Below are 21706 nucleotides of genomic sequence, written 5' to 3' on the forward strand. Positions count from 1 at the left end.
GCGGGTGGCGCAGGTGCAGCCCTGCTCCCGTGCAGCCGGTGGCGGCGGCGGCCCAGGCCGTGAATGGCGTGGGGGCGGCCAGGGCGGGCGGGCCCGGGCTCGGCGGGCTGGGCCCCTGCTGTGTTCCCTTCCCGCCTGGGCCCGCGGTGCGTGTGGCAGCGACCCTCCCTCGCGGCCGCGCCGCCTCGGGCCGCCCCGCGCCAGCGCCGAGCCCGCTCTCGTTAAGCTGAGGAGAGGCCGAGCCCGCGCTCCTGTGTTTGAGCCGATGTAAATACAAGCGCTTTTCCTTTTACGGGATTGCTTTATTTTCCGTGCTAGCGTTCTCGTTTTACGCAAAGGTGGCCTGTCACAAACGCTTTGTTTTCTGGCTGTTTCTGTGTGGCCTGTAACACTTAAAATGACCCGTAGATACTTAAAAGCCTGGGTTCCCGTTACAATGTAATGTGAATATAAACAGTAAGCACGGTAATACATTTATCTTCACATAAACATTGTCTATACTGAAACTTTAAAATTGGTATCCTCATGTAAAATCAGCATTTTTGTATTTATTCGATATTTGATCTAGTCTTTTTGTATTGTTCAAATAATTTCCGTTGTCTTAATGCAATGGGCAGTGTCAGTGCAGTGGCCTCAGGCGGGTCTTGTCAGGGGAATTGGGGCCTATTGGGGATATTCTGGGCCCTGAGCTGAGGAGCAGAAATGGATTTAGCTTGCAACAATCCTTTTAGGTGGTGTTTTTTTTTGCTTGTGTGTTGTTTGGTTTTGGTTGATGGTTGTTGGGGTTTTTTTTAAATAGGCTCACTTGTAGTTTTTAAACCTTTTGCACACTACAAGACAGAACAGCAAGGCAAATAGATCCCCTCTTTTCACATCGTACAGTGAATAATCATTACGTGTAGAACTTCCATAGCTGTAGAGCTTACAGACTGCTTGGATGTCAAATCCTTGACTTCAAAGGTTTTAATAGCTGTGATTCCAGTCTGTTCTATTAGAGCCAATAGGGAAAACCTTGATTTAATGGATTTAGGATTTCTGCCTGGTAAATACCTTCAGTTAGGGTAAATGTTTAGACAGAAAGATAGTAAGGCTTGAGAAGGGTCTGAAGCATGTGAAGGTGCTAACAATGTATAGATATAAATTTAATCATATAAAGGAGAAAAATAGGAGAAGGTTCAACTTGAAAAAAGGGGGATGTTTGTTGAAACAGTTTGGAAGTATTGTTTTATTTTCTAGGACAGGACAAGCTGTTACTAAAGATGGAAGTTACTATGAGGGCAAGTTTGTCAAAGGAGAAATCATAGGGAATGGATTTCAATACTGGACATGAACAGGTGATCCTGTAACTATTACATTCCTTTAAAAAATAATATCCATATCCCCTTTTGATATATAAATACATATCATAAGCAGCCAAACTGGTTTAGTCCAAGTTGTCAGACTTCCATGATATTTATTGAAGAGTTATAGTTTTCATATTTTCTTGTTGCCCTCTCAGTTTAGGCTGGGTTAACCTTCAGTCATCTCAGAAAGTTAATCAAATGCATTAATGGTAGAAACCAGAAACATGTATCACCAATTTTTTATAACAGTCTCAGTCCTTCAAAGATGCTCATATATGCAGATTTGTGCTCATGTGAAGTGCTTCACAAGATCAAGCCAAAGATGTTAAAGGATTTAAAGAATTTGAATAAACAATCCCTTATGGAGAGGTGTCTCATGCATGATTTGCCAGGGGAATGTTTCAGTGAATTCACTCTCTTCTAACATCCTGAGCAGAAAGAAGTTCTTCGATTAAAGATCTGTCCCAATAAGTTGCTCCAGAAAATAATTTTTTTCCTGTTTCTCTTTATTCCTGTACAGCTAAGTCAGTGACTTCACCTAAGCCCTTTAGTCAACAATCTGTAAGGCTGACAGAAAATAAAGAGTGACCACCTGAAATACAGTGTATCACAGAAAAAAGGGTAAATACTTGACAGAAAAATAGTTGTGTGTCATTCTAAGTTCACATACATCAGGACATTCACATTACAGTTCTTCTAGTGCTAAGTTTTTCAGGCTTTGACACAGAAGATTTGAATGAGTACATGCCATCAAAAAGCTGTTAAGGTGACTACGAAATTCAAGTACTACCTCTGTATGTTCCTTAACCATAAAAGAACATAGAATAAATCTTTTCTTTTTAACAAATCACTGTCTTTTTAAAGACCAGGAGGATTATGATTCATTAGTTTTAAAATAAAGACTGAATGAGCACGTTTGTAGTCTTCAATAGACAGCAATAATAAAAAAGTAGTTGTTAATTACAAACTTACAGGCTTTAGAATGTCTTCTATTTGTGCTTTACAAGTGAAATACCACTTATTGGTGAACTTCAAATATGTTTATTTCTGTGTTTAACTTTCTCATCTATTTGGTTCAAGGGAACACTTAATTCTGGTCAGTTTGTGTTTGGAAAGCTCCACACATGAAGTCTTGAAACATAAAGATGGTGGGAAATACAAAGGAGAGTTCTGTGGAATGAGAGAAGGTAAATTAGACTCTTTGAGTAAGCTCTGTTTAAAATTTGCTCTGTCAAGACTGAACAGGCCTGTTTAAGCTGCATAAATACAATTATTTAATGATTTCATTTTTCAAAGATGGCTTTGGTTTACTGAAAGCTGGGAAACTAAGCTCTTGTTCTCACTTTATGTTGACTTAATCTGTGAGAATTAGTTTCTGCTTCAAAAATAAGCTATAAAATGCTGAGTTATGTTTGAGTAAGTATTTAGAAATAGTAATGTTTAGTGAAATTTAGAGATGGGGAAAAAACCTGTTACTGGCTAGGCTATAATCTACAAACAAAAAGGCCATACTGATGTTAAGATGCAGAAAACAGCTGGCACTGCTGCGATTGTATGAATAGTTTAGTAACATAGCATGGGAAATGGAACGGTTGCCTTATTAGTTTTCAAACAGAATGAATTGTTAATCAGGAAACATTTTATGTCCGGCTCTCTTTACTTCTAGTCACTTTTTCATATCGAGGAAATAAGTGCATTTTAAATTATGTTAAAATGAAAAAGGGTACAGGTGAATTCTAGGACTCCCAGACTTAGGCCAGATACAAATATGGTGCAGCTTGGTTGACTGAATTTGTAACATTTGCATCATATGAGAATTTGATACTCTTAACAGCCTATGTGCATTGATTGGGTACAGCCTTGGAAACAGTTGAAATGAGTTTTGAGGGCACCTGAATGTTGAAGTAATACTGTTCTGGTTTTCATTCGGAGTCAGTCTAGCAGGACTGAAACAGTTGGGATCTTGCATGTATTTAAGACAGAGTTTAGGTACAGTTACTCAGGTTTGTAAAGAATTTCTTAATTGACTCAAATGTAACCAATGTAGTAGTATCCCTGTCAAGCTCCATGTTGTGGTATTTGCACTGGAGTCAGGTTACTCAGTGATGCTAGTGCTTGCAGTAGCACTGAATAGTAAGATCTTTGGAGCACCAGTTTCATTGTGCATGCAGTCAGTTTCCTGTTCTGGTTTTACTGTAGACATTCATCCTGTATAAAAACTATGTGCATGGGGTTTGGTGGTGTTATTTTTTTGTTGATGTTTCCTCATGTTTGGAGTTTACTGTGCATAGTACCCATGACTGTGATTTTATTGAAGGTAGATAACATTCTGCTAACTTAAGCCAACTGTAATTTGGAAATAAATTCAGAAGGCTCTGACTGAAAAGTTGCTGAGTACTTACCAGAAATGGTCAGGCTCACAATGAATGAATGAATAAACAAAATTTTAATTTGCAGGTTGTTGCGGGGTCTATAATTCCCTTTCTCCCTGAGGAAGGGTTGGAATGCTGTTTTTAGAGAACTGAACTGTACCATTTCACTGGTCACTTAAAGTTCAGGGAAAGGACTGTAAGAGTGTGGAGAAGATTTGACTGCCACTGGTTATTGTTATTGGCTCACTTTCTCTGATAGTCTGGTGTACCAGGTCACCAAATCTGTTTTCCTTTAAGAATTTCCTATTTGTTTTTCACTGTTTTAGGAATGAGGACAATTATGAAGGAGCCTGGATTCTAGACGAGTGTCAAGGTCATGGAATGTTGCCTTGTGCTGCTGGAACAGTATATGAGGTATATTAAAAAAGGCTCATGAGAAACTGTGCTGATTTGTTTGAATAAGCTCAAAGGATCATGGTAGAGGATGCTTCAGGCAGATAAACGTGAAAGGCCTGTGTTTAGAACTAGTACTGTTAATTCATTTAACAAATTTAGTCCCCATTTTTAATTGAGTGACAGGAGATTTCAAATTTGATTTATTTAGGGTTTTTTTTACTACATTATAATAGTCTTTTATATAGGTGAACTTCAATTTCAGTTTGACTTTTCTCGGATACGTAGTCTTCCTGATAGTTTTATTGTGATTATTATTTGGAATATTCCTTATTTGTAAAACAGGAGTAAACATAGTGATTTGGGGGTGGAAGGAAATGCATGTGTATGTATTTATAAGCACATACAAATACTCGTACTCACTGACACCTCCTTCAAGGTAGCAAGATCAGGGAATGTATTTTCAGTATGAACTAAACAGCAGGATAAGATGTGGTGTAGATTATTTTCCAGTAATTCAGTGAGATGACCTTGAGGCCTGGGACATAAGGACCAAATGTTGTAGCATGTAAATGAATTACTGCATTGCAAATCAAGAACAGGGTTCTGTCATTGCAGTCACAGTATTTGAGGGTTAAAAAAGAATATCTGAAACTTGTTACTGAAATTTTGAGTAACAAAGTCAGGTCTAATCTGTGCTTGTCTTGGGATTTTTTTTTTATTTTTTAATTTTATTTGACATCGTTTCGTTGGTAAGTGTTTGGAGAGAGATATCCTTTGAAGAAGTAGTATTTTATGCTTTGGTAGTAACTTCAGAACTTGAAAACAGTAACTTTTAATTGTTGCATACATATTAAGAATTGGAACAGGCACTACATAAACTATTTCATTACCCAGGTATAATGAAGTTCAGAAATTTAATACTGGTTTAATTGTTTAAGTCTCTTTTGCTTTCTGACTTTGATCCTCATTCAGTTTACTTTGTTGTTGAAAAGAAGGGGTCTCCCTAGGTTTAGTGGAAATTCATGGTATGTTTTCAGGGAAGCTAAAAATTACAGGGAAGACTATTCAATATAACTTTACAACATTTCTCTAGCCAACTGACATTTTTTCCTGTGGACATGAAATCACAACCAAAAGTCTACTGAATACTTTTTATGTAGTTAAAATAGAGCATAAGGCACTTGGGTATCTTGTGGTTTGGTCTGCTATTGATATATACATAAGCAGATATGTTGGCTTTTCAGTTAAGGGTTTGGTTCTTATTTTGCGCCTGTCAACACCCCCAGATTTCTTTTAAATATACGTTAAAAGATATTAGTTAAATCTGTTAATCTAAACTTAATTATTGAATACAGTTTAAAAATCTTTATGTATTGTTCCATGAATATAGGAAAGTTGGGAATTAAAATCAGTAGGACAAGATAATAAATACTTGTTAGATAAAGAAGCAGATGACAAAAATACGTACAAGTGCTGTTGTGCATTTGTTTCATTATAACCTATACACTGTTAAATACAAACGGTGTTATAATAGCTTCTCACTTTGTGAGACATTGAAGACAGGGTATTTTATGCATATAGATGTGTGCGCATGGGTGCACACACAGTTTTGTGCCACTGGGTGTCTCTCTAGCATCTGTTTTGAGACTGAATTAGTAAATTCTTCAGGCTTACACTTCCTCAGTACCTCGTCTGCCTCTGTATGGTTGTAAGCATTTAGTACTATATTTAAGTTTGCACTGGATATGTGCTCAAAAGTGACGAGATACTTTGGCCAAAAAAATAATCTTGACAGTACTGACAACAGTATCTTGTCAATTGACTTAGTGTTTATATTATGCAGAAAATAGGACAACCACATAATGCAAGTGTTCACCCAGCATACTGCTTTCAAATTATATAACTTAACATGAAACAACAAAAGCATATAAATACATTTTTTTCAGGCGAAATGATAGGTAACAGTTCTTTAACTTGTTACCATAGAATTATGAAAGGGGTAACCAGCCTTCTGGAAAGGGTTTAAGTACCTGTGACCTCCACCTTACAGGTGAATGATTTAGTTGTGTGTTTCTGCAGTTTTAATCTCTCTGAGCATGCTGCTTGTGGAGCCATTTCCCTGAGTGGTGTTAGAATAAGTATTATTCTCCTTTCCATCTTTCTGCCCCAAACGCTGCCTCAGATCTTAAGTTTTCTGTGGCTCTGTCATTCTCTGTCAAAATTGATAGTGTGCCTGGTCACTTCTTCCATTTCAGATTTGAAAGCTGACAATAATATACTTTGAGAATAATAATCATGAACTGAATGGTTATAGAATTTTCAATACTGCTTGTTTTTTCAGTAGCCAGTCCTGATGCAGTACAAGTAACTGGTAGAATCTACCACCTGCTTTAATGATCTGTTGTTGTCAATGAAGACTTGAAAAAACAATGTGATCCAGTTAACCACTGGGTTTCTGTGCACAGTATTCATTGTTTGTGCCAGTACGTTCCCAACAGATATGGTAGTAGATCAGTATACACTGAAGTCCAACAAAACTCAAGGCACAGTTCCAGCAAAACATGAGCCTACATAATATGGAAGTAAACAGGAAATATGTGAAAACTAATTAGAGGATTTATGTATGGGCAGCAGAGGGGACATGAACCCAGTCATAACACAAATGGTAAGAATTGGTTCAGTGCCCAAAAAAGGGCAAGCTACTAAGAAACTCAAATTAAGGATCTGGAAATTCTGTCTGCTTTGTCTACATTAACTTCTGCAGTTTTGGAGTTTGTTTTGGATAGGCAGATATCTCTGTGAATATCAAACTTTATTGCTGATCAGTTAGTGTGCCCATACCTTGTACAAATAGTTTTATGCTTGTAAACTGTGTGTAACTGTAGGGATTTTGAAAAAATCTGATACTTTTTTTTTCCCCTTTACTGAAGAAGTACCTTGGACATACTGAAGTAATCTGCTAGAATAAAAAGAACATGGGCAAATATTTTGAGCTCTAGGGTATTCTAGCATTGCTTCTATGTGGTATAGAATGGATTGAATAATGTTGAATTTGTCTGTTTTTCCTCTTTAGTTTTGATTGTAATGATGTCAGGGCTAGATTTTTAGATCAATCTTTTGGGAGTGATAAATTTTTAGTAAGTGGATGCTGTCAGTTAATAGCATATTGTAGTTCGTAACCCTTCAGAGATTCAGGTCGATTAAATGTCCAGTAAACAAGCAATAATTATAACTATATCAACAGAGGACTCCAATAATAACAAACAACTCTGATTTATCTACTGCTTAACTATAAAATTGATTTCACATTGGGTAAAAATGTTGTCAAGAGATGCAAGATAGAAACTATAACTGAACACTAGGGAACGCGTAAAAAAACCAAGCCCCTGAAAGCTGCTGATTTAAAAAAAATTAAGTAAATAAACCACCCAGTGAGCTATGGTGGCCTGTCTGGTTTTCCTGCATTTGTATGTGCACACATTTGAGAATGAAAGAAAACAGCTACATGTACGTGAAGTTTGCAGAGGTTAATGAGGTAAAACATTCATTTTCTTCATGAAAGTGTTTCCTTTCTGTGATTTCTCATTTCTGGCAGCTGCGTAAGTCCCAGTAAGCAGATGCTGTGTTCCATTCTGTCCCTGTTGCTACTTCTTTGTGTGTTTTGGCTGTGTGTAGTTTGTCTTCTTTCCCAGAGGAAGGCCTGCTGTTTGATACACCTGTTAACCACACTAAACAGGTGGCAAGCCTTATGGGCTTTTTCACCTGCAGGCTTTTGTTCTCCTGCCCCCCCTCCCCCCTGAATCCATTTGAGTTACCTCTTTGGAAAAGTCATAGTTTCAGTTCCGATGTAAATTATTTAAGGCACTGGAATTTCAGTTGCTCAGAATTATACTGCATACTAGTGGATAATATGAAATTCGAAGATACAATAAATCTTGATTATGATTATAATTACAATTACAGTAACCATATAAAAATATAAAACTATTGCTGATATAAAGGCCATGAAAAGCCTCCACACTAGAATGTTGAGTGCTCTTATTTTAATTGCTTGTGGATAGGACCACTAACTAATGCATCACTCATAGCTCTAGTAATTTTTAGAAGTTAGCTGAGTCCCAGTAGTGGCCTGGAAGTGGGCTGAACATGTTTCTGAGTGCATAATCTGTATAATTGATTGCTTTTTGAGTGTTTTTTAGTGATCTTTAGCTGGTACATAGTTCTAACGCTTGATAATAAGATGTGACAAGAAGAAAGTGGGAAGATGTAATTAGCAGTCTTCATGTAAGAATAAAGACCAGTAATGGGGGGCGGGGGGAGCAAACAAAACCAAAACCCCACCAAACTACTATTTCTAGTTTATCTAGGTTTTTTCATAGTATACAGCACTTTACACTGAGGATTTGTTGAAAATCTTGTGTTCTGGTAGCCTGTCTTGCTAAAGAGAAACATTGTTGAATGCTTTCTTGACTCCGCATAACAAAGAAATCATCAGGGCTTCCCTTGTTAACCTTCACTTTAGAAGACATGATAATGAAAGGCCTTCAGAGAAGGATAAAGTAAGGTTTTGATAAAAACTGTCAGACCAGAAATAAACCCATAAAAAACCTGATTGAGGAATCTTGAGTTTAAAATTGGTGCTAATGTACCTGCAGAATTTAAGGTTTTGGTCTTATTCTGAAGTTCATGCTGATTTGAGAATAAGGTGGTCTGTCAGATCACACACACTCCTATATAAAAACTGTCAGCAAGACATTATTCTCTAATATGTCTTGATTTAAAATTATAATAGTATTTTTATATTTATTTCTGTATTAAAGGATCAAAAGTATTGAAAAGTTGTCTTCTGTGTATATTAAGCCAGTGTATTTTCTTTTATCGAAACTATTTGAGTATCAATAACTTCTTGAAATGTTATATATTTTGCATATATGTATGCTAAAACTTTTTGCAGTTTGAGGGGGAAATAAAACCTTGTGTATCTTTTGACATAAACTGATTTACATTTGAGGTTATAGTTCTTGGAACAGACATAGATTCTCCCAAGTTCTAAAACCAGGCCATGTAGCATGAACTATCTGAACATATTCAGCCAAGTAAGGAGTCCAGGATATACTGGAGTAACTCCGTTTATTTAAATATAGACATGTTTTCTAAATTAATGTCAGGTGAGGCTGTATGCTATAATGCCAAAGATTTTTATAACGGAAAGCATTCAGTCATTATTCGAATCTGTTAAGTAGTTTTAACATGATGTTTAGGATCAGGTCCATGCAAATAAGTTTGATGAATAGTTGAAACCAAATAATGAAAACGATTGATAAAAGCCTGAATTAGAGCATGTGGTAATCATACACTGTTAAGAGGTAGGCAAGTTGAGTATAGAGGCAGGCAAGTTTGAATTTGAAATAAACAGAATTAATTGCAATGAAAAGTGCAATAGCCACTAATTGAAAAATGGAAACCTCATCAGTTAACTGAAAATTGCTTCCTGAAATTAAAAAAGAAGTGGTAAGTACTTATGACGCATTTACAACATCTTTTTCTATATTCATAAACAGATGTCTTTGAACACCTTGCCCTGCTACACAGTGTTGGGGGTAACTAACATTTAAAATGTTCATTCCTGAATAAAAATTGTCAAAATCTATATCCATCAAAATTAGTCTTTGAAAGTCTTGCTTAGAAAGAGACTACCCTAAGTAAAGCTACATGTGAATTTCTGTAGTTAATTTACTACTGTTTAGTTGTTTTCTTAGAACTACTTGTTTCAAAGTTGTCACCCATGATGAATAAATTCCTAACATCTCAGGTTTTTTAAACACAGAATGAGTCATGCTAACCTATTTAAGTAGGCTATTGCAGAAATGAATTAATATGATAATATGACCTTGTGAAATTATTACTGTTCGTGTACTAAATGTTCTTATTTATTACCCGTAACATTTAATTGTGGTTTTAATAAATTCCATATAAACACATTTACTTTAGAATCAATCCACAACTACATTATGCAGTTACCAGAATAAATTCCTTATTGCTGATTCTTAGGATAGGAAGATTTATGTGGCTGATACCTAGCTGATGATAAACAACTTTGCCTTCATCAGTTAGTGTTCTTCATGAACTTCTTTATTGCTGTTCTGGTCCCTGTTAGTAGACTGTAGTGTCTACTGCACTGTATGTCTCTGAATCACAGAAAATACAGGACCTTACTAAAACTCAAGGATTTTGTTTTGTTTAAAGCAGGATTTCTTGGTCTAGTTTAAAACCAAAATCAAACACAAACAAAAAAACGCCACAGCATAATACAAGCCATCATTGGAAGCTTGTAGCTTTTTCTTTTTCTCCATTTCCTGCTCCCCTTTGTTTGTGTACTAACTGGTAGCTCTTTTTCTGGAGGCCCCTATGTCACTCTGGTTGTTCACGCCTTTGTTTCTCTGCATAAATGTGTGATGTATAGATAGTGCTTATGTGGACGTCAGCATTTCCAAACCTTGCATGTGTTGCATTGCTAAGCAACTTTTAGCAACACTTATCTCTCGTCCTTATGCCATCTGGAAAAGAGGATTAGACAAGGAAATGTGCCAGGGAGAGACAAAGACACATCTAAGAAAGAGGTGGCTTAATTACTTAAGAGAATGAGTGACATTAATAGTAGGCAATCATCAAAATTGATTGAAGGCAAGTACAATGCCTTTACAGGTAGTGATAATGAACCACTGAGAAAGGTTGCATATTTTATATCCTCTGTCCTTTTTCCTTCCTTGGAGGAAGCAACACACAGCTGAATCCTATTGCATGTTTACGTACAACAGTGCAAGATGAAGGCCTTAATGATTTCAGTACATAATTTAGATACAATTCCAATTACGGTGAGTTTTTTCCAGTTATGTACATTCAGGAACATAACTAGCTGACTATTTTAAAGGTCTTTTCCACTAGGCAGACAAGATTGTGAAAATGCCAGCGGAGCCTGAAGGTTGTGTACATTAGTTACCGAGAACAATGCTACAATTGGGATAACTGCCAAAGATAGCATCCTGTGCCTTAAAGTGATGGAAGGAATAGACCAACACAGGTAGTATCAGAAGCCTGTTTCCAAAGAACGGCCTGTCTTCGCTTTTATCTTCTAGCTTGCATCTGTAATTGCTAAAGGTGTAAACAAAGTGCTAGAACTTCAGCTGCTAAATCCACCTGGAGTTTCAACTGGGTTTACACACATTTTAGAATTATAGTAGCACTTCATTTGGTACCTCTGCTGTTATCACACAAAAAGCCAGATACCCAACTTAACTGAAGAATTATCACTTTAGATTTGAAATATTCTTATTCTCTAGTTCCTTAAGTACTCTTAATATTGACAGAATGTTGTCCAGTACCTAAACAGGATTTAATATGGTGTAAAACAAGTGGTGTTTGTTGCTGAGTTATTTTACTTCCCATACCTGGACTTGTGACTATACTTTGACCATTGTCTGGTCATTTTCTTACCGGTTTCAACTCTAAACTTTTTCAATACAATGGGAAGAATTCAGACTTAACTTTCAGTGCCAGCTCTGTGCGTCAAGATGCTCTTTTACATGTATCTTGGAATAAATGTGCATACTGCTATATACAATACTGTACTTTCTTGCGTCTGAAACTAAAACGAGTGTTCCCGATTGTGACCTTCCCAGTCCTGCCAGGAAATACTATGAAATGTCTGACAAATTTTCCTGTCCTCTAATACAGGACCACAAAGAGGTCTATCAACTTAGCTATTGGTTAACATTAGTAAAATCTGGCTGTGAACTAGTGATCTCAAGATTATGCTATATTGAGTAGGAAAGGGTACACTAGAAAAACTGCATGTTCATCATGACGTAATACTAAATTGCATGATTACGTGTGCAAGTTTAACATAGCCAGGAACTTTAATTGGCTCATACCAAAGCTTCTGTGGTATTTGGCTTTGCAGCCTTAGGAATCTTTGAACTTTTATGTAAAGGGTATCTCTTGGGTGAAATGCAGTCCAGATTTAAATAACAAGCTTTTTGGAATTGAGTTTGGTACACTATTTCACTTTTCACAATCTTTAAAAAGCAAAATAATGTGTGATTCTGTATGTGACAAAGCAGTTATTCATTCTTGCCATGTAATTTAATGCGGTGTAATATATGAACTGAAAGACCTCACATAATAGTATCCCACAGTAACAAACCTTGGGCAAGAAATGTTTGATTCTCCCCCCTTTCCTCTTTAGAGGAATGCCACATAATCCTCGGTTGTTGTGTGGTCTCCTATTCAACTTTTCACACAAATGTTGGAAGGGTATTTATAAAAAGCCTTGAGGACCACCCACTTTGCTATTGAAAATTGGCTGAAATAATCCCTTCTTTATAATTTAGCTGTGGTGTTGTCGAAATTTAAAATCCGTGTGTATTTCTGTTTAAAGGGGCAGTGGAGAAATGACGTATTCAATGAACAGGGTGCTATAGTTAATTGTTCTGGTGACATCTGTGATGGACTGTGGATCAATGGCTACCCTGCTGGTACGTACATTCATTATGCTCTCCAGTTATTAACAAGTCTTTGACATAATGCTTTGCTTGTCCCTCTTTTGATTAATATGATCTGACTGTAATGTTTAGCATCCTCTGAGTACTCAGTTTTCCTAGAATGCATAGTTCTATGGAGCGAGGGGGATAGCTATTCGACTGAGACCTCTCCTGAAGGGAGAGAGCTGTTCATTCAAATTAAATGCAGAACTACAGTGAGGTATTGAATGTTCTTGTAATGGATTTTTATTCTTGCGATGAGGGAGAGTTTGGGGGGTTTAATAATGTGGATTTTTAATTTTAAAGTGAAAGTATTTTTGAATTAAAATGTTGGAAAGAGAGCAAAAGAAACAAACTGTGTGTGCATGCACGGTATGCGTGCATATAAGAGAGTAATCCCAGATAGTTTAAATCATGTCATTAGAAATAGTAAAGAATTGCTCAGCAGGTTATAATTTGTTAAGCACAGAGCAGAAATGCATCCCATCATAATGCAAAGATATAGACCTAGTGGCTTAATAGAAAGCTTTTCTAATCCAATTGACTTCTGCATGAGGGGACTGTTTACACAGAGCATAGTAATTCCAGCTTGAGTGCAGCTGGTCAAGAGATGCTCTTGAGTAAATTTTTGCAGTGCTTCACTCAGATATGAATGTATCGCCTCAAAGGAAATTATCCAAAAAACTTGAAATATAGCATATATGGATGTACTTTTGGTGTCAAGCAGCAAAGCATATGGAATGGAACTCGGAAGAACAGATCTGTGCAGCAGCCCATCTTAAGAATAGTTGCTTGTCAGAATCTCTACTGTAGGCTGTTAACATTCAAAAAATGAAATATTTCATAAAAAAAATCGGAATAATATAATTCACCTGACTGATTTATTTCTATCTTTAGTATTAGGCATACTTGTAACACTAGGTCAGATTTTCTGAACCCAGAATGAAAATGTTTATTTTTACAAGAGTTTCCTGTAAAGGAGTAAGTTTTTGTAGGTTTCATAAGTCTCACAGTAAGTGCTTCTTTAATCCAGTCAAAGTTGATAGTAATCAAAATTCATAGCTGTGTTCAAACCCTATAAAATGTTGTGATGGTCTGTTTCATGATTAGTTAGCAGATGTTAACTTTAACAGGCCTTTTTTTCTGGCACTGTAAGCTGAACAATAACGAATTGAATAGGTCTTGAAGAAATCGCTACACAATCATGGAAGTATTCTCTTCAGATTACTATAAGGATATATTTGAAGAGAGGAAATTTGTTCCACTCCTGTTCATTGGGTGCTTAGAAGACTTAATTTTCCCTTTTCTCAGCAGTGCAATCATTTACATTTTGTATTAAGGAAAGCATGATATTCCTGTTTATTGCTAAAACTTAATTGTGTTTTATATCTTTCTAAAATGCATTTTTGTTGAAGTCAAGGTTACTCACAGAACTTCAGTTTAAAGTAAATGTCTAGATAAATATTTCAGGCAGAACGATAGCTTGGCTTTTATGAAGAAACAGCCTTCATTAAAAGGAATGAATGTAGATCTTCTTTCTATCCTTCTGGGAAGACAGGTTCAAGTTAATGTCATGATTGTCCAAGCCAAGTACAAATGATGTTGTCTGCTCTGTCTTTGTGAGACATTCACCTTCACAAGGATCAGAGACTCTGGATGTCTCGGGCAGTGTTTTAACTGTACGGTTTTTGCTGGTTTTCTGTTGGAATTTTGCAATAAATTTATCTGCTGAAGCGTCAATGATTTTTATCTATATAACCAAACTGTGTAGTTGAGCTGCATTTGTATTACTATACCTTGAACAGATGATTGCTGCTGATTTTAGAGTAGCTATGTAAGGAGAGAGTCAAGATCATAATTATTTCCTTCCCTTTGTCCTGTTCCCTGGGAAAAAAAAAAAAAAAAAAAAAAAAAAGAGAGAATAATTTTTACAGGTGTTTAAAGCCAGAACCTGTGTCCTGAGTCCATTCTTAAATAAGCAGCATAAAGATAAAATCATGAGAAAAAAAAATTACTCTTCATGGGTTTTTCACTCTGAATAATATTTTGACTGAAGTAACTTTTAATGCTGTATTAGGTTTACGTGGCAAGGTTTTGGTAATCGGGGAGCTGCTTGGGTGGCCCCTGTCAGAAGAGGCCAGGAGCTGCCCTGTGCTGGACACAGCTGGTTCCAGCTGGCTCTGCAACAGACCCACTGCTGGCCAAAGCTATGCCCATCAGCAAAGCTTTTAAAAAAACATATTTAAGAAAGGATAAAACACCGCACAACAGTGAGAAGCTGGTGTGTGTGTGTGTATGTAGAAACAATCCTGTGGAGACCGAGGTGAGTGAAAGAGGAGCGGGGAGGAGGAGGAGGTTCACCAGGTGTTGAAACAGATATTTCTCTTGCAGCTTATGGAAGCCTTGGAAGAAGCCATGGTGGAGCAGGTGTTTGTGTGCAGCTCGTGAAGAGGACCACAGCAGAACAGATATTTACGCTGCAGCCCATGGAAAGCCCAGGCAGAAGCAGGTGCTCCCGACAGGAGCTGTGCCTTGTGGAGGACCAGTACTGGAGCAGGGGAAAAATGTGAGGAGGAAGGAGCAGCAGAGAGGGACTGTTATGGACTGACTGTAACCCCTCCATTCTTCCTCCCTCTGCATCACTCAGGGGGAAGGTAGAGGAATTGAGAATGAAGGAGTGAGGCTGAGGCTGGGGGAAAAGAGCATAAGATGGGGGAGAAAGATACTGTTTTCATTTATCTTATATTCTCACTTTCCAGGCCTATCTTAATTTGCAATAAATAATTTTCCCTGAGGCCCATGGTAGTAATCAGTAAACAATCTCCCTGTCTTAATCTTGATCCATGAACCATTTCATCTTACTTTCTTCCCACTGTCCTGTTGAGGAGAGGGAGCTAGAGTGTAGTTGGGTAGGCATCTGGCAGCCAGCCATGGTCAACCCACCACAAATGCTATGAAAGGTTAAGAAATAAAGCAGCAATGGATCATTCCATTCAATCAATTCTGATTTGATTGAGATTTTCTTTCAGCTGAGTCATAACTTTAATATTTCTTCTTAATTTAACCCTTAATTGTGGTCATCAGTCATTTACTTTCCTGTATTTAATGCTGCTGCCCAAAGCGGAGAGTTCTGTTCCCTTTTTGAGTAAAAGTACAGTAAGAGTGTTTTATACTGTGACTTAAATCTTTAGCTGAACTTGTAGCATTGCAACACAGTAACAGTAAAAGGTGGTGAATATATAGTTGTGACATGCTAACTATTTATTTATTGTTCTTTTGATGCTCAGCTGTGAGTAGTCATGGTGTGGAGATCTGGGCTAGCATCAGAAACCACCAAATCCCATGAAATTCTGCTACCGACTTAGTTGAGGTAGTTGAAGAAACAGAGGAAAACAGTTAACTCCCATGTACGTAGTGTGGGGAAGAGCCAATTTCATTATGTATTTCCCTTGATTAATATGTATATGGAGTAATCTAAAACTGGGTAGTTAGTTTGCCAGCTACGTAAATTACAGCAAATGTGCAAGTACTATACCCTAAAAAGAGTAACAAATACCTTTTTTAGATGCTGAGGTGTTTTTGTCGTAGTCAAATACATTTTTATAATGTAATAGTCAGCCTTTAAGAGTGCCAGTTGTTCACTGCCATTCCCTGCCTCCAACTGGTGGCTTCTGACTATTCAAGGAAAGATTGTCTAATCAAGGAAATACACCAAACTCTGTCTTCAAAAATAGGACCATAAAAATCATCCTTCTAAATACAGATTTGCAGTCCTAAATTAATAATTGATTTCTGAAATTTTGATCAATCCACTGAAGTCCTTGGAAACTGCTGAATGTGTTAGTACGTCTAAGAAACCAAGAACCTTTAAATCTCACTGAAATTTGTTTCAAAAATCTCACCCAATATTTGGGTTCTCAATCTATTTTTATAGCAATGATTTTTTTCTTTTTCCCTGTCAAGAATAATACCTGATGTTGGATTTGTAAATACTCAACAAAAATTATTTGAGGTACAGTACCAGATGAAATAGAATCTACAGGGAAATATTTATTTGAAGCTGTACAACTTGATTCTTTTTTTATTAGGGAAGTCACTGCTTTAAGTTTGTGCAGCATTTGACAGAACTTGGAAAACACAAGGAGCAACTAAATGAATTACACATCCCCATTTGTCAGCTGTATCTCCAGTTTGATGAAATCTAATAGACTTAAGTTGTTGGAGAGGTAGTTCTCAATATTATGTTTAATGTGTGTTTTCTGCTTTATACCCAGCTGTAAATTGAATATATTGAGTACCTAATGGCTGTCATGGTAAATTTATTCTTATATTTGGACTTAATTAAGATTTAAAAACCTATCAGCACAAACAAACAAAAATGTCCACACTATTTTCTTTCACTGGATTTGAGTGTATAAGCTATCTTTTGACATACATTGCATCTGGAAACTGGGAACTGAAATGTGCTGTTTCTGTCGTTAGCAATTCTGGATTTGCACTGGCTGATTTACCAATCCCTAAGGGAGATAGAGCCAGAATCTGGATTTGACACCCTATATGGAGCAGGAGATGCTTTGAGCAGCCAGCATGGTAAGTAAAGATAATGGATTAGTTGACTGCTCAGCTTTTTAGTTAACTCAAAAATGAAAAAGTATCCTTGCATAGCAGTAAAATAACTTGAGTGTATAAGAAACTGCCTTAGCAATGCAAACAAGCAGTTCTTAACGGATTCTTTCTTAGCACAGTGCCAAATTTCTCACAATAAATAGAAACAAAATAATTTTGTGACATCGATTCCATTTTAGAAGAGAAGTTATCTCTTGCTGGATTTCTTTTCAATTATTTTAATCAGGCAAAACATACTGGTGTGCAATAAGATCAACAGAGTTCAAGTAATAATTTCTAGTCTTAATTAATTTACCAAGAATGAAATAGGGCCCAACATTTTAATCTGTAGTCCATATATATGGATATATAATATCCATATTATATCCTTCAGTAATGGTCAGAAATACTGTGGTACTTCACATACTTGTAGTAACTGCTTTGACTGCATGTGAAACTGGTCCCATAAATACCGCAGTTGCAGTATCTTCAGTTGTGGGAGTGCTAGTTTCAGGAAAAATCAGAAATATCCAGCCACGTAGGCTTTTACATCCATGCAAGAGCCATTGTACGTTGATGTAAAATACTCAAGTATATGAAGTGGACGGAAATTTGTGACACTTTCCTGACTTAATAGTCTCCTGTTTCCTGTTGTGTCTGATTTGTAATTCTTGGTGAATGAACAGCCAACAAGTTTTAACGTGCGTGAATTACTTGGATGCTAGAGTAACAAGTTCTGGTACTGCCAGTCCAAGCAGCAAGAGGTTAAGGGTCAAAAAAAGTACTTTTCCTTCAGAAACACTCAAGACCTGATTTGGCTTTTGTATCTATTTGGCTTATTATATTCTATCTAAAGGTGGTAAATTTGAGTTTTGTTTGTTTATGTTGCAATATTTGAAACATTGGAATTGACAAAGCCTTACTCTGTATCAATAACACTGGCAGATCTAACGCTTTCTCTTGATCTAACGCTTTCTCTTGATCCCCTCATTGCAACAAAGAAGTTTAAGAAAAAAAACACAAAATACTCGTGGCTGTGTAATAAAATCACACGTGTCTGTGACTGATTTGACTGTTCAAATTTGATGCTTCTGAGGAGGCTCTTCGTTCACCACTTGGTAGTTTGGACTACTTTGTAAAATTCGTGAAAAACAAGCAGTTGCTTTTGCAATCCATGTGCAAATCCTGTGTGTGACTCATGCAGTTTAATCAATTAGAAACAAAATATCTTGTGACTCTCTGGATGGGGTACCATATGTTGCAACAGAAAAAGAACACTTTGGAGGAGGCAGTTGAGATGGCATTGCAGAGAAAACGTAGATGTGTTTTGCTTTAAATATTAGGGCTTCAAAACAAAACCCAGTAATTCTTTAACAGTTCACTGAGCTAAAGATAGTTTTGGGGATTCAAGGCATCCTGTAATTACAGGCAGTCAACCTAGTTTTCTAGTCTTACAGTGTCCCTACTTGGGTATGCATGTTTGTGTGTGTGTGGATGTGTACTTGTGCTAGTTGATTCATTTTGCTGTGCCCTTTAGGAGGACAGTATAATATATGTACAAATGATTGCTTTATTTTCCACCATTTCAAAACATTCCTGTGTCCTGTAAAAAGATGGAACAACAAAGTGACTGTGCAACAGTAAGAGGTACGTTCATCCTAGCCATCCCTGTCTCCCGCTCCCACCCTTATTTTGGTTTACACTGGCATGCATAATTTGCAAAAGATTACTAGTTCATGCAGTTCTATTTTGTCCTTTTTTCAGTTGTTTTGTAGGCTCACCAAAAAAATGAAAAATTTAACACCTAAAAATATTAAAGGTATCCCAAATTTGCCAATATTAAATAAATACATCCTCTCCTTTCGGATGGCTTATTCCAAGGACATTTCATTACCAGATCTTGGGGTCACACATAAAAAATAATACTCTTCCTTTTGTGGGACACTGGAACAGAGGACTGGCTGTAGAGTTCTCGCACGGTATTTCCAGATGTCATCCTTCCACAAAAATCCTAATCCAGATCAGGCAGATGCTTCATTCCTGTTGCGCTTTGTAAGTGAGAATAGTAGTAGTAGTATTACTCTATATTCTCTACTAAGGCAATGGAGATAAATTTCTGTGTGTTTTTAAACTTGAAATCTTTCATACAATTATATATTTAAGTAATCAGCCTTCTATTAAAGGGAGAAGGATTATAAACTGAGATGCTTTTGATCACATATGAGGTCAGAGGAAGCAAATGTGCACCTTTGGGACTTGGTATTTTTCATATTTTTTGACTTATTCACAGGTCAAGTTTGCCCAAAACAACGTGCCTGTTTGTGGAGGTCCCTTAATGTGACCATTCCTTCAGCAGGACTTCATGGCCCACAGAATTCCAGTCTATTCTTGCATATCCCTTAACTACAAATGCTTTCTGTACTTCGGGTTCAGTGATTAGACAACATCAGCTGCAGCAGAGTATGAGGACCCCACTGCTCTATTGTCTGAATTGTATTTAAGAGTACAGTGGTTTCATGCTGCTGGGATTTTGAAGAATTAGGCTTTTATTTTTGAATTTTTACATTGAGTTTCTAAGTGCTGTGTTGAGGTCGTGTCTAGAGTGATTTCTTCATAAGATAGCATTGTTTTTCTGAGTGTTCATGGCAGACAAATAGCGGGACTTTTCAGAGTTAACTAATGATCATTGATTTCAGTGAATGAGTTGTGTGTTTGGTCAGGGACATTGGAATAATTGGGACTGAAAGGCGAACTAGATGAAGTGAGGCAGGGGGGGTAGAAAGAGTGGGGAAAGATGCCTAGCAGACTAGAAGAAAGGCGGGAAGAAAGAAAAGGGGGGGTGGGGGGAAAAGAGGGAAACGAAGAACACTCGATGAGCTACTGAAAGATTCTCTTCTTTGGCCATTGCTCTACTAACGTCTCTTCTGATTCTTCTTATCTCTGCTTTTGGAGAGAAATGTTGTCTAACTCGGTATCTTAGGAATAACTTCTGCTGATGGGTAAATGAGGAGATCCTCGAGGCTTTTGTGCATCTCTGCCTATAGTATGGATATAATCATGCACTGGTGGAGAGTTACCCAGTCTTTATTCAGTATGGATGAACTGTCAGTGAAAGAGTTCCAAGACGTTTTGTTGTTAAGTAATAATGGTATGTGTAGCCATTGTTTAAATGTGGATGTTATTCCATATTTGAATACATGATAAGGTCCACGCCCATAAAAGGTGAATTAGATGTAATTTGACTGGAAAGCCTCTTTAGTTGATGTTTAGTAGCATACTTCTCATGCTTACAAATTAATTCCTAGTAGTCCCATGGTATTGGCCCAGCAAGTAAGCTTAGTATCAATGCAGCTCTTTGGGGTTTTTGTTTTGTTTTTTACTACTAGTGATGTATTTTTACAACATTTTTGTTGTGGTATTTATTATTTTCCAAGACTTTTTTTAGAAAAGAGAATAATGACTACTTATAAGTAGGGTTAGATATATTACTAAATGGACTCAGAGTAGCAATGTTATCTTGGTTATTTCAGTTTGCTACACTAAAGCAATGCGTGCATGTTGAAGAATGTTCTCCATATCCTTGAAGTTATTACAAGACATCACAGTGTAATAAAGAAATTTCTAGGCACTGATATCAGTGACATAATGTTGCTAGTTGTCCAGATTGTTGTAATCCCTCTGTTTTACATTTGCTTTGTATTGTCACATTTCTGCTGCATCAGCTAAAGTATTTTTCATATTTCTGGATTGAAGAAATTTATTATGCTACATGTCTTAAATTTAGGGGAATTTACAAGACTGAGTAACAAGCTTTCAATTGAAACCAGGGCTAGGAGTGTAGGAAGCTTTTGTATTAAGCCAGCTCAAATGTATTGCTGGTTTGTTGTTTAGAAGATTGGAGCTGTAAAATGTTCAAGTTTTAGCTCCTATTGTTTTTAGGTCACAAGTACTTAGCCTTAAGTATTCTGACATCTAATTCAAGCTTGTCACTATTTGATACTTTTTCTTCCTTCACCCACTAGCTCCACTGTGTTCCACTAAAAGTGTATCCAATAATAAACTTTCAAAAAAATATCACAGTGGATGAATGGATTGCTGCCTTATTTTACCATTGTAAGTATTCAACTGATAACTTTGGATTTTAATAAGGAGCAAAACACTCTTAGGTGAAGTAGTAACTGATAATTGTAGTTGGTCATGTAAGCAGAAAGATCCAGTTCAGGTAGACTTACATTAAAATTACTGGCTAAGCAGTATACAAGACAAAGAAGACTAGATATCCGAGACTGGAGCTCACGGAATTGTAGGCAGTTTGTTTAATAAAAAAAGGTAATCAAGAACAGCTACTCTTCACATCATCATGACATAGCTCTGAGCTAACAAAAAGTTGACTGTATGTCTAAATTTAATCACATAATAAATGCTATAATGGATTAAAATGGTGTATGTA

The 21706-nt window shown here is 36.8% G+C and overlaps 1 protein-coding gene across 1 annotated transcript in view; it reads left to right on the forward strand.

The window, feature by feature from the left end:
- Positions 1-63: 63 nt before the first annotated feature.
- MORN1 (MORN repeat containing 1) overlaps positions 64-21706 on the forward strand; it is a gene marked incomplete at its 5' end in the record, with an annotated part of 180856 nt that continues 159213 nt past the window's right edge. Inside the window, 7 exon segments of the mRNA XM_080380680.1 lie at positions 64-146; positions 4042-4129; positions 12549-12645; positions 15043-15219; positions 16998-17169; positions 17171-17241; positions 19190-19308. Of these exon segments, the coding sequence (XP_080236806.1) occupies positions 64-146; positions 4042-4129; positions 12549-12645; positions 15043-15219; positions 16998-17169; positions 17171-17241; positions 19190-19308 (807 nt within the window).

Source organism: Falco punctatus, assembly GCF_963210335.1.
Source record: "Falco punctatus genome assembly, chromosome: 3".
Taxonomy (NCBI): Eukaryota; Metazoa; Chordata; class Aves; order Falconiformes; family Falconidae; genus Falco; species Falco punctatus.